The 16,493-nt window shown below is 43.7% G+C and overlaps 1 protein-coding gene across 1 annotated transcript in view; it reads left to right on the top strand.

Moving 5' to 3' along the window:
* The window catches only part of NSUN6 (NOP2/Sun RNA methyltransferase 6), a 43,379-nt gene that overhangs the window by 14,108 nt on the left and 12,778 nt on the right, over positions 1 to 16,493 (top strand). The window contains exons 6-8 of the mRNA XM_006271435.4: positions 2,632 to 2,785; positions 8,044 to 8,125; positions 12,927 to 13,046. Coding sequence (XP_006271497.1) covers positions 2,632 to 2,785; positions 8,044 to 8,125; positions 12,927 to 13,046 — 356 coding nt within the window. The remainder of the gene's footprint in view (positions 1 to 2,631; positions 2,786 to 8,043; positions 8,126 to 12,926; positions 13,047 to 16,493) is intronic.

Below are 16,493 nucleotides of genomic sequence, written 5' to 3'. Positions count from 1 at the left end.
GGCATACATAGACTGGTTTAAAAATGGCATAACCCAGTCTAATATTCCCCCACCCACCAAAGGTCAAATGCATGTTCTGTTTGCTAGCCATCTAAACTACACTGCTTGCAGAAAACTGTGCAACTTAGAACGATTCTACCTCAGGCTTTTTGAATGTCTGTACCTAGCTACTGATTCATGATTTCTTAAAATCCTAAAAAATCAGAGGTAAAGCAGAAAAGACTTTTTCGTCTTGAGAAGAAAAAAAGTCTTCTATCTTTTAGAAAATAACAACTCCTACTTTATATACTGGAGAGTGCTTAGTATTCACTTGCATATTGAAACACTTTATAATATTTATGTTTTCTTTAAAGTTCAAATTATTTTTGTCATATAATTTTGGATGATTCACCTTGTTATCATCATGGTAGTGACTGTTGATCTGTTAACTGAAGAGAGATTTGTTAAAAAATGTAAACAAGCAAATTTTAGTCCCAAATTATGAAAGCTATTATGCCTATGCTCAAACCGATCCCCACTCAAGAAAGCAGATAAACAGATGCTTAACTTAAAACGTGTGCATAAATCACATTGACTCAGACTGCTTTTCTGAATCCAGACTTATGAGGACTCAAATAAATAGCTTCAACATTTTTTTAAACTGCTTTTTGTACAAACACATTACTCAGGAATATGCAAAAAATACCTTCTGAGCTAGTGATTCATAATCATTGCTGCTTATTAATAAATAACGTCACATAAAAACAGGGGAAAATATGTTGAATAAGACTTAACAAATATTGCACAAAAAGAGAATGCAATTAGAGGGCATGCTTGAGGCCACATACAGTAAAGCCTTGTACCTAGAAATGGTACTTAGTATAGAAGGTATAATTAGGGGAGGGTGGGGAATAATTTGTGGACCAGTATTTGATCATTAATAAAGTTGCATAGATAAGGAAAGAGCAGTGATCAAAGTTTAGTTTAACAAAAGAAGTTCTTAAATTAGAAGTTAAACTTTCGGCTAATAGGTAGCCAGTGTAACTGCCTAATGGATAAGAAAACACAAATACTGAAAGTACAACACGAATACTGAAAGTACAACAAAAAATTAAGCATATTTTCCAATTTTAGATTTACAGAGACCAAATAGATGCTAATAACATGGTGTCACATAGTTACACCCCAGGTTCAAATGCTGTTATGTGTAGTTTAATTAAAAAAAAAATTATTTAACTTTGCATTATTTCAAATTTTTAAGTGCATAATTTTGAATGTTTCTGCGCATAATTCCATGGGGTGTACATAGTGTCTTGGTATTAATAGCAGCCCAAGCAGAAAATTATCTAGTGTAGAAGTGACTTCTAGATACAGGAATTGGTTGTAAATATAATCTTTTTTAAAAGTTGTAAGAACATTTTTCCATATTACAAGGTTAGCCCCCCAGCACGTCAGTGCAGTTCCTTGACAAAGAGAAGAAGATCCCATTATACAATCTTCAACCTTTCTCAGGAGTTTCAAGTGACTGTACTCATTCCCACTTCCAAAGTTATTTTTACATCTGTAGTTTACTTGGTTTGCCCCTGCCAGCCTCCTCAACTGGCCAGATTTTGTTAGAGCCAATATGACCACAAAATGGGATGAAAATAAAGGACATGTAGGCAGTTTAATTTGTATTAGGGTAATTAACAATAGATTTTAAAAAATTAGAATTAGTAAGGGAGCCACATTTGTGAAACAGGATCTTATTCTCATCCTTTTAGAATGTTAAATAAGGTGCATCCTGTCCAGAAAGACTATTGCCACATTCTGTAAAATACAGCTGCTGATTTGACTTTGCCATAAAAAGATGGCTAAATGATTTGACAGCACAATCATTAGATATACTGCCTGATACAAAGGAAAGAAGAAAATATGAAGAACACAACAGCAATGGAACTTGTGAGGATCTCCCACTTATGTAGATTTAGACTGAGAGATATATAACCAAGGAAGAACTCACAGTACAGCAGTTTATGGCCATTTGTATCAAAGCATCAGTCAGTAAATGGGACTGATGAAAATCCGCTCAATCTCGCTATTGTAAGAACAGACCCCCATTATTACTATTTTGAAAAAATAATAGGTTCTAATTCTGAATCAGTGGAGTTTCAGTAGATCATGTTCCTGGAGAAAATACAAGCACTGAAAGATCAAGCTTAAGAATCATGGATTCTGTGAAAACTAGAATAGTAAGAAGTTGGGCCAATCTAGCTTTTGTAGCTTAAACAAAAGAAGATGTTGAAGGTATAATGTGACCTGTTTCTCAATATGTCTTTGCATCTCCAGTTAGGTAGTCTTCTCCCCATCCTTCCAGTCTACCTCCCCACCTTTAGTCTCTCCAGCCGAACACTAGAGCTTCATTTTTTCAGGTTAAACGTTAGGTAAGTTGTTTGTTTGTTTTTTCTAAAAAAGGAAATGGAAAAACTTACCAGTGAGTTTATGAAGTAAGCAATAGTAGAGACATTCAAAAGGTGAGCTAAACTGAAATCATTCTTATCATAGTATAAGAAGCTGGAGTATAAAAGCCACTGAACATCCTGAATTACTTCGGTTACTACTCTCTTTCCCGAAAAAGCCCTCCCAAAAACCTCTCTTTTCTTCTTTCCCTAGTTATGAAAGCTGGAGATATGGTCTCTGTATACTCTGATATTGAAGGGAAGTGTAAAAGAGGAGCCAAAGAATTCCTGGGAACAAAAGTTTTTCTTGGAAATGGGATTTCTGAACTAAGTCGCAATGAAATTTTCAGTCCAAGTGGCCCACTGAAGTAAGTCTATACCAACTGCACTGATGATTGAGAAAGTGTACTTTTTGTTTGAAGGACGAAAAAAGGAATTTGAAATACTGTGCAACCCAAAAGAAACCAGATTGGGCATCTCCCTACAAGCAGGAATGTGCATTTCCCCAGGGACAAACACCAGTGTCACAATATGTACCACTGCTGCTTGTCCCCGGGGAACACCTGTGCACGTACACTCTGGCATGTGGCATGTTGGCCCAGGTTGGGTAGGGGAGGCTGGGGCCAGCACCTGGGCTGGCCCCAGCAGCCCTACCTGTAGTCCTGGGGACTCCAGCCATGGCAATCTGGCAGCAGGGAGCCTGGCTGGCCACACTCGAGTTTCAGGCAGTGCATACTGCTGCCACATGTGCCACCCACTTTTTTTTAGGGGTGTTTTTTTTTTTAAACTGGGATCCCCCAGTGTCAAATCCCCTCCTCCCCTCTGTGCTGCAAATTTGCAGTGCAGGGAAAGCCTGCATGTGTGGCATGTGTGGCACCACATACCACCCATGCCTGCTCATTTGGACACGCCCATTGTGGCTTTAGTTGAGACCTTGCATCGGAGGCATGTGCTCAAGGACAAATTGGGCACAGCCAGATGAGAGTGAATGTGCCTACTTCAGTATCTCAAAGCAGTTTGAGACACTGTAAGAGGCATGCTGGGAATGGAAAAATGTTCCCTATGCTGCATATTTGCAGCGCGGACTCTACATTTGATACCTGGAAATCCAAGTAACAAAAGAAAAACTTGCAGAAAAAAAAAGTGGGGCAGGGCACGGTCCAGGAACATGCCCTGAGGCAACCTGGAGGCTGGCTTCTCCAGAGAAACACTTTGGTATCTGGCCAGAGTGTCTCTATGGAGCGTCTGCTGCCCCAGCATGCTCCCTTAATGTGCCGGGGCAAACAGGAGTGGGGCAAGGCTGTGGCATGGCCTGGACCTGAGCACTGCCCCAGGTAAGTTAGCAGGGATGTGGGGGTGGAGGGGTTATGGGTGTGGGTAGTATGGCAGCGGGATATGGGGGGTATGGGGTTTGTGAGTGTGGGGTTTGTGGGGGGGGGGGGGGGGTTGAGCAGGGGTTGCTACATGCCTGCCCTCCCCCACCTGCCTTCTTGGCACTGGCAGCAGCAGGCAGCTGGGCTGTCAGGGCCATGGCCCAGCTGCAGACACAGCCTACGGCAGCATGACACTGCCTGACGCAGGCTCTGTGCTGAACAGACCTGACATGGCTTGGGGGCCTGGCTCAGCCCACCGCACTAGCTCACAGCCTTCCCAGTCCTGTCCAAAGCTGTGCGCTAGTGGGCTGGGCCAGGTTGGGTGCAGGGCTCTCCGTAGCCCTATCTCCGCACCCACACTGGCGCTGGGGTCTGCCCACCCCCTTTGTCACCGTACCCCCGGCACTGGGGTCTCCACACTAGTAGGCCTCCAATGAGGCCTCCTCCTTCCCTAATAGCCTCAGTCCGATCCACCGATTTATAAACAGCAACCAAAATATGAGCCTCTGGGTTATAACATAACACAAGCAGTTCAGGGTGCGCTCTGTCCCTTTAAAAGAGTCAGACTTCCCCCCTGCACTAAGTGCCTCATAGGCCAGGGTACCTGATGAGCTTCAGGAGCCCCATTAGCCCTATATGCAGCATATCAGGAAGCCAAAGCATCTCTGGGCAATTCTTCCCTGGAGGATCCTTCCCCTGGCTGCTGCTAGAGAACTAACCCCTACTGGTCTCAGCCCTGGGGTTTATGTGCACCCAGGGCCCTGCCTTCTTCCAGTCAGCTGATCAGGTGCAGGTGCAGGCTAATTCCCTTGTTAGCCTGCTGCCATAGCAACCTGTACCTGTGGGATTTCTATCTGGCTCTTAGGGCCCTCTCCGTAAGCAGTTTCTGCTCTTAAAGGAGCAGACACCTTAGTGCCCTGCGACAAAGGGGTCAGGGGGAGCTCTGATTTTTTTGTGATAAAAAAAACCAAAAGCAAACACCAAAGCATATAAATATTTATAATTTATTTTATTATGATGGTAGAGGCACTGGTAGGCTTCCAAATTGTTTTAAAATTGTAACTATATCAATAAAACATTGCCCAACTGATTAATCAATCTCTTTCTAGATATATATCCTGGTGCTCCCTGCTTAAAAATTGCATAATCTCTGATAAAAAATCCCAAATTCACACTTTAAAATACCCCAAAATCCATATTCCTCCATGATTAAAATGAAATGTCACTACATATATATATCCACCCCCAGCATCCACCCCGTTCATGTCTGCACGCCTGCCAGATCTGGATGGGTACTTCCTGGGTGCCACTATATATATGCCGCCTGGCACCACTGTATATAATTGTGGAAGAACATGGATTTTTGGGTATTTTAAAGAGTGAATTTGGGATTTTTTATCAGAGAATTTGCAATTTTTAAACAGGGAGCACCAGGATTCCTGCTAGTGAGGCAAGGGGCAGGACCCAGGCAGAGGAACCTGCCCAGGGCTTGGCACTGGGGACCCAGCTGGAGGGCAAATGAGGTGGCTGACTTCCTGACCATTTGGGGCCAGGAGGACATACTTTGACAGTTCAAAGCAGGCCACCACACAGCACATCTTTCAGGTGATAGCCACCCAGATGGCAAGGTGGGGACAGACATGGCAGCAGTGTTGCATGAAGGCCAACTGTGTAGCCACAGCCCACTGGCAACGGGCACAGAGGTGCAGGAAGCTCTACTGCAGTGCCCATGCCACAGCCCAGGTGGCCAGGCAGTCCCCATCCAGGTCTGGCAGGCATGCAGACATGAATGGGGTGGATGCTGTTGCAGGTGGCTGCAGGTCATAGTGAGGCAGGAGCCCTCACTGCCAGACCGCTGCAGTGGGTAGAAGGTGCAGGGTCCACTTTAGGTAGGGCTGCTGCAGCAGTGTAGCTGGCACAGGGAGGTAGTGTCCCCATACGTCAACTGGTTGGGCCTCAGAAGCTCCTGAAAGCAAGTACCCTTGAGCTTTTTATACTACTGGGGCCAGCCAGCATCCAGCACCCACTGGCTGCAGATCCAGGAAGAGCTAGGCAGGGTCAGTTTGCCCCAAGTGGCACAACTTGCCCCACACCAAAGTGCATGTTCAAGCACATGTGCTGAGGCACAAATCTCTGGCACAGATTTGTGCTGCTCTTATTTGAGCTGCTGTAAGCGCATGTGCCTGCATGTGTGGATGCACCCATTCTGATTAACTCAGCAGATATTTTTTCTTTAGCTTCACAAGAATGCATTCTGTTTGATTTTGCTAAGTTAATAAGCCTCCACACTTTGCAGGACTCCTCCTTGGTGGCTGTTCTTCTGTTCCTAATGATTTGATCCAGTTTGGATAGGTTTAAGCCTTACCCTTCTCCCTTTACCCAGTCTCCCAAAACACAGTGTTTTGGTTTAAGAGGCTGTATTTTAGGTTTTGTCTCTACCACAATCTGTTTTAGAACTGGTTGCCAAAGAAGTTATCCAATTTAAGATTATTTTCTGCCAGAGAAAATTAATTTGCTTTACTTCTCCCAACACGCACAGAGAGCATGTGAAGTGGTGTGTTCTGTATCATGTCAAAATAAGAGCTGCTTCTTGCATGTCTGAGACATATAAAACAAATAATAATTTTTCTATGTGAAAGAAAGGCACCCTATGCAGACCATTTTATTAAATATAGAAGCAGAAGACATGTCATAAATCTACCTTAGGTGCTGGCATGAAAGTAGTTGAATATAAACCCCTAGAAGTTGAGTCTGCCATATTTACTTTTCTTATTGTGTAGGAGACTGCTCTTTAGGTAAATCTGATATCTTTTATTAAACCAACTCAAATAGTTGGAAAAATTCTTCTTTGCAACCTTTTGGGTATAAATACTCTTTTTCAGGCTGAGGAATCATCTGTACTTGGTGTGTGCTCTTCCTGGATGGAATGAATAGTAAAGAAGTTCATGCAAACTATTTCTTTTTTTGTTTCATTTACTTTGTAATGTTTCATCTCAGCCTGTTAAAATCTAAGGCAGATTACATAGAATTAACTGTATATTAAAAAAAAAAAATCTCAGATTGATGTTAGAGGTAAGCCTTTTGCTTTTCCATGCTAATAAATGCTCTTATGAAGACATTGAAAATGGATGGTTTTAAGTTTTAGAACCCTGTCTTTTGTCAGGCCCCCTTTATGTGCTACATGTAATGCAGTTAACTGGTTAATTGCACAATTAATTTGGACTGTAACTGTCATGCCATAAAAAGATCCATCTAGCTATAAAATTAGAACTGGAAAACGTGTAATAAAAATATATCTGCTTTTATGCAGTTTTAATATGCACATGTAGCAAGGTTGCTATTCTCCTATGGCTGGGGGCTCCCAGTCACAGGGCTTCATCATGTGCTGCTGTGCCTGGGTGTCCCGCAGGTCATGGGACTGTCAGCTGCTGCAGGTATGGAGCACTGCTGCAACTAACAGTCCCAACAGCTGCAGGATCCTCAGCCGTGGCAGCATGTGGGGTGCTGCCACAGCTGCTAGTCCTGTCAGCTGCAAAACTTGCAGCTGCAGAAACTTCCTACCTGCTGGTTGATCATCCTGAGCTCTCCCTGTACCAGCAATAAGGTGCAATTGGATCTGAGACTGGATCCCACTATCGTGCATCCGATTCTATCATGCCTTTTACCTGAACGTCTAGAGGGGCCCTCAGTAGCACATAAACTGGAGCTGGATTTCTGTTCCTTCTATTTTCTAGTTTCATAGATTTCTGTGTCTTATTAAAAGGAAATTGTAAAACCTAATATTTATACAGCACCTCACATTTTCAATGAATTGATCAGATTTTCCAAATTATGAAGTAGGTGCATCAGTTTTTTGCAAGTTTTATACATGAGGAAACTATTTTTGAAAACATTTTCATGTAGGAAACTGAGCAATATTTTCTTTGCAGTTTACCCCATGTGGTGGCAACAGTTTAGAAAATATGTAGGGTGGGTTATAACACTATAAACATTGAGTTATTTATAAATGCTTTTACCTATATGATTCTACTCACCATTACATAAAAGTAACCCTAATGACTTACATGGAATAACGTTGGGAAAAAAAGAGCATCATGGCCAAATCAGTATTATTTGAGCCCCTCAATGCTGTTGAAAGTCAGTTATTATGAAGACAAAGACTATTTCCATGGCAGAAGGTAGTTTTAAAAGTATAGGCAGCACAGATAATTTGGTTGAATCAGTCAGATTAATATGTATTTTGTGCTTTTCAGAGGGATGGGCGTAAGAATGACAGACCCAGTCTATCTTAGTCCTTCATTTGACAATGTGTTATCCAGTTATTTGTTTTTACAGGTAAGTATATTACTAAGTAGGTCAGTACAATTTTCAGAAGAATTAATATCCTAAAAATGAATCATTAGGAGTCTACATTTTTCATTTTCAAATAGGAGCCATAGCACATAAATCAGTAGTTTCTCCACTTAAGTGGTTATAGATAAAATAAAGTAGGGGTTGTCAACCAGGGGTACGCGTACCCCTGGGGGTACTTGGACTGGTCCTAGTGGATATGTGTGGGCAGGCGGGGAGGGAGCACTGCCACGTCCTAGGAGCAGGGCCAGGGCTGGGCAAGGGCTGTGACACCCCTCTGTGAGGCAAGGAAGCTTGCACATGGTGGCTGCCACCAGCACACACCAGCCCAGTGAGCTTCTCTGCCCCACCCTGGCCCTGCTCCTGGGAGACAGCAGTGCTCCATCCCTGCCCACCCATGCACTGTCCCTGCCTACCTGCTCCATGTCCAGCCATGTGCTACTCCTCCCCTCCTGCTTGGCGTCTGGCTGTGCACTACTCCCCCGCTCCCGGATTCCAGCTGCACATACTGCCTCCCTCCCCTCCCCTCCCCTCCCCCCACTCAGCATCTGGCCACTTGGGGTACTTTTTTAGACTAAAAAAGGTTGAAAACCCCTGGAATAAAGGCATCTAACACATCTGTACTGAAATGGAATAGCTGTGGACATAGTGGGTCTTGGCAGGCATTGCATTTATTGCATGATTAAATGGCAAGTTCCGCACTTGCCATCAAAATGTTCCACAGTGCTGTGTTGACAGAAACACAGCATAGGCAACTGGGGATTGGCGATCTCTCCAGTTTCCAGGAATTCATGTTCTGCAATGCATATAACAGGCTACAGGCAAGCTGGGGATCACAGCTCCCCATGCCTTAGTGCATGTACAGCTGCATACCCCAAGCAGATGCATGATGGGACCTGAATATTTTTTATCCCTGATTCTAACAATTTGCATGTTCTGCCATGCCAGACCTTGAATGGGATCCAGGATAAACTGCTTCAGATCCCATCACATGATTATATAAGCATCTGCCAGGGGCTGGAGAGATCTGCCATATTTACTCAAAGCCAAAACAAGTTTCTTTTCCCCTCATTTAATTGGGGGGGAGGGGGGGGAGGGAGGGAAGACAGGGAAAATCTTGATGTAGATTCAAGTACAGGGATGTACAAGGGCCAGAGATGCTACCACTGCTGCTGCCTGGTTGTGGCCGAGGTGGCTATGCAGTCTGGGAGATTACATATGGTGAGGGAGAATGGGGAGACTGCGAGGTGTGGGGGAAAGCATGTAAGGGAATCTGTGACAGTAGGAGAGCTATTGTAGCTCTGGCTCCACATCCAGGCTCAACTCAGGTCAGGGGCTGGGGCTGCCACCATCACTGCTACTGCCCCCACTGCTACCAGGCTGGAGCGCTCTCTTATTTTACAGCACAAATCAAGATTAGGTGCAAAGTCTTAGTTTTTGAAAACAAAGATAACATTAGTTCCCAGTATGTCTGAGTAACAATTCTAATTTAAATGTCAGTTCAAATAAGCCATTGTTTGTAGTTGTGCTGCCTTTCAGACACAAATTCTTTCTAAAAATTAATTTTCTGGTTTCGCTTGTATAATTCTTGAAAGGTTGGGAAACAGTTCACAACTTCCTCTGATAGGTTTGTCTATAGTATGACGCAGTGCAGTGCAGTGCAATGCAGTGTCATGTCTTAGGGCCCCTGGTAGACTTTTTAGTTGTGTGATAGGAAATGACACATTTTTCCTGGATTCCAAAAATCATGCATCCTGCCAGGACACATGAGTTCTGGGATCTGGGATAAAATTTGTTAGAACCAAATAATGCAACTGCAGGTATAGGGACCAAGACATTGGGACAGATCCTGATATCATGCTTCTGTACTGATGACCCCCCTGCATGCAAGCAAGCTGAAAGCCATGTGGTGTAGTTGTGCAATGTAGCCCTGCAGAGATGCTGGGCTGCTCTGTGTGGCTTTCAAGTTACTGGTGAACAGGGACCCATCAGCAGATTAGCTTCCAGCATGATGGTGCTTAAAGTCTCACAGTGCAGCCCAATGTAGGCCCTATGGGCCCCCCACATACCAGTAAGTTCAAAGGGCACTGTAGGAAGTGCATCATCAGAGACTCATCCCAATGCCCAGCTCCACACCTGTCAGCAACTAAATCCTCTAGACAGCCAGTGCCAAAAATGCCATACCGTCAAATTAAAATATGATGCAAATCAGCCACAAAGATGTTCTACATTTAAGATGGAACATCTTTGTGGCTGGTTTGCCATTTTATCACATAAATTGGCTGAATGTGTCATAGGTTATAATTTATTGTGTGATTAACACATCTATCAATGCTCTTATAATTTTTGTTAACAAAGGTGTCAGTATAGTATTTTAGTTACACTAACTTAATTTAAATTATTTATATTTCAAAAGAATCTTAATCTGGATGTGTATCATTTGCTGATCACCACCTATATTTTTTGTGACCAAAATTTAAAATATTTAAACTTAGGGCATATGGCTGACATGCAATGGAATTTTAAAATGATAGAAACTAGGGGTTCATGGATTTTCTTGACTGATACCAATAGCCAATTAATAACCAGTGATATTGGCTGTTACTGATCTGATAACTGATTTAGAGGAATGCAACCAGGCAACATGGAGAGCAGCTCCCTGCAGGTAAGTGAGTGGAGGGGAAGGGGCATGAGGGAGGAAAGAGGCATGGGGTGGGGGAAGATTGAGGCCCCCACGGTGAGGGAGGGAGTGGGGCTGGGGCTGGGGGTGCTGCCCAGCGAGGGTGATAAATGGGATCCGGGGCCCATGCAGGGAGCAGGACAGAGCCACGGGCAGCTCATCCAGGGGATCTGCTTCCTGTTGCTTAAAAATGGTGGTGGCAGCACTTGAACTAAAGCTCATCAAATAAGCTTTAGTTCAAGCACCGCCACTACTGTTTTTAAGTGCAGGGACACTTAACCAGAGCGGAGCTCAGCCGGGCAAAGGCGGATGTGGGCTGCCCACTGTAAGCTTGGGGCTGTCCACTCTGTTGCCTTTCCCTCGGGAGCCCCACAGCAGCCACATCTCCTGCCTGCCCAGCACAACTTGCTGCCCCAACCATTGCCAGGCAGGCAGGGGATGTGTAGTAAGCATGGGGCTCCTGTGGGAAAGGCAGCAGAGCAGAGAGCCCCATGCCCACAGTGAGCAGCCCACATCTGCCCCGCGCACAAATCTGGTGGGACACATGCCCCCGCCATGCCTCCTCCTGGGGGTGCACACAGGAGCAAAGAGTCACCCCGCTTCCCACTCTTCCCATGCCCCTTGGACAAGCCACCTGTTGCTCTGTCCTGCTCCCTGCCCTGGGTCCCATTCACTGCCCTGGCTGGGCAGCATCCCCAGCCCTTGCCCTACTTTCTCCTTCACTGGGGGACCTTCTTCCCTCCCTCACACCCCTTCCTCCGCACAGGCTTACCTTCATGGCGCTGCTTTCAATGCTGCCCAGCTTCATTCCTGCATGCAGCTGTGTGTATGCATGCAACATTTAAGGTCCCGGGCAGAAGGCATATTGTGACATTATCAGCTACACTGGCCAAAAAAAGTTGATAGCCAGTAATCTTAATTTTCTTTTTATCGGTGTTGATCTGATGTGCAACTGGTATATTGATGCACCTGTAATAGAAACTATCTTTTCATTTTTTGACTTCTGCTGAATAGGATCTAAAATTAGCATATCATTTATAAAACAGAAAAGAAGCTTCCAATTAAGATACTTTTAAAAATTCTCTTTTCCAACTCAGACAGATATGTGAAAGTATTTGCATATAGTTTAAAGACAGCACATTATTACTTCCAAGGACATCTGTTCTATAAGCGCTACAAACCAGCTTGTCAGTATCTTAAAATCAGGTTTTAAGATTTTTGTCACTAATATTCAGATTCGATCAAATAATCTAATTAATATGCTGTAAGTAATTAACTTTTTTAGAGTAGCTACATTTTTCTCTCTCTGCTTTCTGGTCTCTGAGCCAGGGCATCAGATATCAGGCTTTGTGTTTTGTGTCTCAGGTCAAATGCTGTAGTTCCCCTGCTCCTACACAGACGTGGTAAAGACGTGCATCTATCACATCATCCCAGTTGGATTTGCTGGCTCTAACAGCTGGGTTCATAATTTCGTTAATCTGTGATCAGCAATGTACAAAGTGATCATTAGTCTTCTTAAAACCAGAATATTGTTGATATTAGCAGTAATAATAAGGCATTTAGAGAAAAAGGTTTTGAAAACAGACAGACCTACAGGTGAAATAGACAAGAATATTTATCAACATCTTGTGATGGTAACCAAGGCAAGCCTGGACACTCCAGCTAGTCCCATAACAGCCTTCAAGCGATTGCTGATGGGGAGCTTATCTCTAGCCCCATGTAGTCATTTTTTGTTTGTCCAGTTTACAACCTGCTATTAAATTAAGCCAGTGTTATTTACAGAGAAAGCATTCTAATAAGTTGGTTAACATTTGATATATGTAAGTTATAGAGGGCTTCAGGTCTGCCACAGCATCCTTCTCTTTGATTTGTGCATGATGGTTGCTGTGACAGATGTGACAACCTCAATTGTTGTTGCTTAAGTTCTGAGGAAAAGCTGCCACAGACTTAAAGCAAAAGATAACTATATACTTAATGTGATATGAATAACATTTTTCATTCTGTTATGGAGATAACTGAAAATATAAGTGGCTTCACTATTTAGTATTTTCAGAACATATTTATTGTTTGTTGTCCCTCATATTCTAAATCATTGGTTTGTACTAGAACTTACCCTCTGCAGTTGTGAGCCACGTTCTAAACCCTCAACCAGGAGAGAGAATTTTGGACATGTGCGCTGCACCAGGGGGAAAAACAACCCATCTTGCAACATTAATGCATGATCAGGTAAGAGAAGTCATTGAGCATCTTCTTTCTCAAGGAGGAAAGCCTGACCTGCATTTCATTAGCATGGCTTACTTCACTGATCTATCAAGATCCACAGATAACTCAGAATAGCAAATCATTAATATTTGAAGATGCTTTTTACTGGTTTACTTTAAAGCACATCAGAATTACAGACTTCCTGTATTAAATAGTCATCTATCACAAACAGAAATCAGTTTCTGCAAATTGATCTGATTTTGTTGGACATATAAGTCAGGAGTCTCTAAAAGCATCCACACTTGAGGACAGGAGGGTGATCCAGGCTGACCTTGAAAGGCTCAGGAAATGTGCAGACGAGAACCTGATAGTGTTTAACACCGAAAAATGCAAGGTTCTCCACCTTGGGAAGACAAACCTGTAGCATGCTTATAGGCTCGGCAGTGCTATGCTGGCTAGCACTATGGGCGAAAGGGACTTGAGGGTTATGATTGACCACAAGATGAACATGAGCCTTCAGTGTGATGCTGCAGCTAGTAAAGCAAGCAAAACGCTGGCTTGCATCCCTAGATGCTTCTCAAGCAAATCCCAGGACATCATTCTCCCCTTGTACTCAGCCTTGGTGAGGCTGCAGCTGGAGTACTGTGTCCAGTTTTGGGCTCCACAATTCAAAAAGGATGTGGAGAAGCTTGAGAGAGTGCAGAGGAGAGCCATGTGTATGATCAAAGGTCAGGAAAACAGACCTTATGATGAGAGGCTGAGAGCCATGGCTCTCTTCAGCCTGGAAAAGCGCAGGCTCAGGGGTGATCTGGTGGCCACCTATAAGTTGATAAGGGGTGTTCACCAGGATCTGGGGGAACATCTGTTCACCAGAGCATCCCAAGGGAGGACAAGGCTGAACGGTCACAAACTCCTCCATGACCTTTTCAGCCATGGACATAAGGAAGAACTTCTTTATTGTCCGAGTCCCCCAAGTTTGGAATAGACTGTTGCCAGAGGTAGTTCAAGCACCTACTTTGACATTTGGATGCTTATGTTGCTGGGATCCTATGATCCCTGCTGACTTCCTGCCCTGGGGGCAGGGGGCTGGACTCGATGATCTTCTGTGGTCCCTTCCAGCCCTAGTGCCTATGAATCTATAAAAAAAAGAAAAAAGAAAAAAAAGAAAGTTTTCTCCCTTGGTTGAATAGAAATACTGACATATGTAAGGCAAATTGTTGAGGAGCGTACTAGGGTCTTGAAGCCGAAAATATGTAGGAAGAATGAGTTAGTGGCCTGGCAACTGCCTGCTCTGCAGTAAGGATGGCAACAAATATCAGTGGAATGCTGATAGTCTTTCAGTGCTTTCCCACAATTCCCTCCAACAGCTGATCCAGTAGACTGGGAAACTCTTAGATTGCTTCAGTGGAAAGAACCATAGCATATGCTATCAGAAACAGTGGAAAGGAGGATAGAAGAAAGGAAGATACAATAATACAGCTAGGGCTTTGTTGAGGGTACCCCCTGAGCATTGATTGTGGCCCTACTGTTCCTAATTGTGCTTTAGGGGCACTAATCTAGGCTCCAACCTCCCCTGTAGCCACACACGTCTTATGTGCTGTACTCCTAACTCCATTTACAAGGCCCTTTGGTCATATACTTCCTTCAGCCCACTAGGTCCCTGACCCTTGTACGGCTAACCTGGGCACCATCTGTGGCCTCCAGCATCTACTCCCAGGCCTCTGATCAAACCAAAGCACAAACCAGCTAGTTCCTAACTCAAACCCTACCTTGGATCACTTACTGCTGTAAAAACCTATCCTAACCTGCTGGGTCCTGTTCAGCCTTTTGGGTACCTTCCCAAGTCTGTGGTTTCCCTTCCATAGGGGTTTCACTGGCTGGAGCTCCTCTCTGTCCAGTACCAGGGCACGTCTGCCTGCTCTGGTCCCAGAACTGGGCTTATCTACTGCTGGACTCCACCCGTTCCAGTCACCTGTCAATCAGTTCACAAGCTTGCTCCCATTCCTGTCACCCCCTGCTATCTACCTGGTTACTCTGCAGGCTCTATTTAACTGCTTTGGTGGGGTTCCTGTTACTCACAAGTATCCACCTGCAGCCTTATGTCTCTTGTCTTTGCACTCCTGTGGCTGCTTACTAATCTGGAGTTTTGCCACTCTGTCCACAAAAATCCAACTCTGTTTCCCTGTCACTGGGTGTGTCTACACGAGATGTTTACTGTGGAGCTGACTAATTAGCTCCACAGTAAAACATCAGTGTCTATGTGTGCAGTGCTATTAGGGTGGAGTAAACTAATTTACTTCACTGTTGGATAGTACTGCTAGACACAAGTACTGTCCTATGGCAGAGTTATTCACTCCACTGTAATCCATGTGTTGATGCTGATAGGGCTGGCTGTGGTATGAGTGTGCTTCAGTGTGGGGGCTGCCTGCCCGCTAGCTCCATACTGTAGCACCCTCATGCCCCAGCCAGCCCCTTTGCAGCATGATGAGCCAGGTTGGAGCAGTCCCAGGGCAGTGATGTTCATCCCCAGCTCAAGGGGATGCAGTCCCAGGTGCATGTGCAAAAGCAGCACTCGGGAGCAACAAACTCCAGCACAAACCACGCTGGAGTCTATTCAGCTACATGAATTAAGAGGGGAAGATACCAAGTCATCTTCCCACCAGAGAGATAGGGTTTTCTTTCATAACAAAGAGGAAAAGTAGATTTTAAAACTTATCATTAAAATGAAGTGAAATGAGGTTATGGACAAAACGTCAGGTGATTTAGATAGTACAGATTGTAACATAATGCACTTTAACAGTTGTCTCTTTGTTAACAGGAAGGCTTTGCAATGACTAGTCATGTGTATACTTAGAAAGGTTCTAATGCTTGTGACAGTCTGCTCTGACATAATCATCCTAGTGCTTACTGAAGTGTTCAGCCCTTCAATATGGTAGAATTACAAACATGCATTAGGCATTCAGTGGGTAGAGCCATAAAGCTTACAACAGCTTCAATCTGGTAAAGAAGAGTTTTATGCAGGAATATGCTTTTGTCATCAGTTTACTTCCACGTATAGTTTTAGCATGTATATGCATTTTTCATGGTTTGGTACCTCAGCACTTTCTTTAAACGCCACAAATATTTAAATTGTCCATACAGAAAAGACATTTATCCTATCTGTAGCTGTAATCTGTACCATCCTAGCATCCAATCACTAAGTAACGCTTCAAGAGAATATAAGGATTAATATCAACATACCTTGCAAATGTATGTAAATTAAAACCATAAAATGTGCTTCTCTGATTTGTCTGCCTTGCTTTCTGATTCTTAAGTCCTGTTCCCATATATTTCTTATCTACTCTCTGTATACCATTTTGTAGGTAATTTATTTTTCCCAAAGGTGTAAGTAGTCTTATGATATATATCTGTGACATTACTTTATTATATAACATAATACGAAATATATTCTATAACTTACTTAAAATATGA

The sequence above is a fragment of the Alligator mississippiensis genome, chromosome 5 (genome assembly GCF_030867095.1).
Source record: "Alligator mississippiensis isolate rAllMis1 chromosome 5, rAllMis1, whole genome shotgun sequence".
Lineage (NCBI taxonomy): Eukaryota > Metazoa > Chordata > Crocodylia > Alligatoridae > Alligator > Alligator mississippiensis.
Note: the sequence above shows the minus strand (reverse complement) of the source record. Positions and strands in the feature narration are given on the sequence as shown.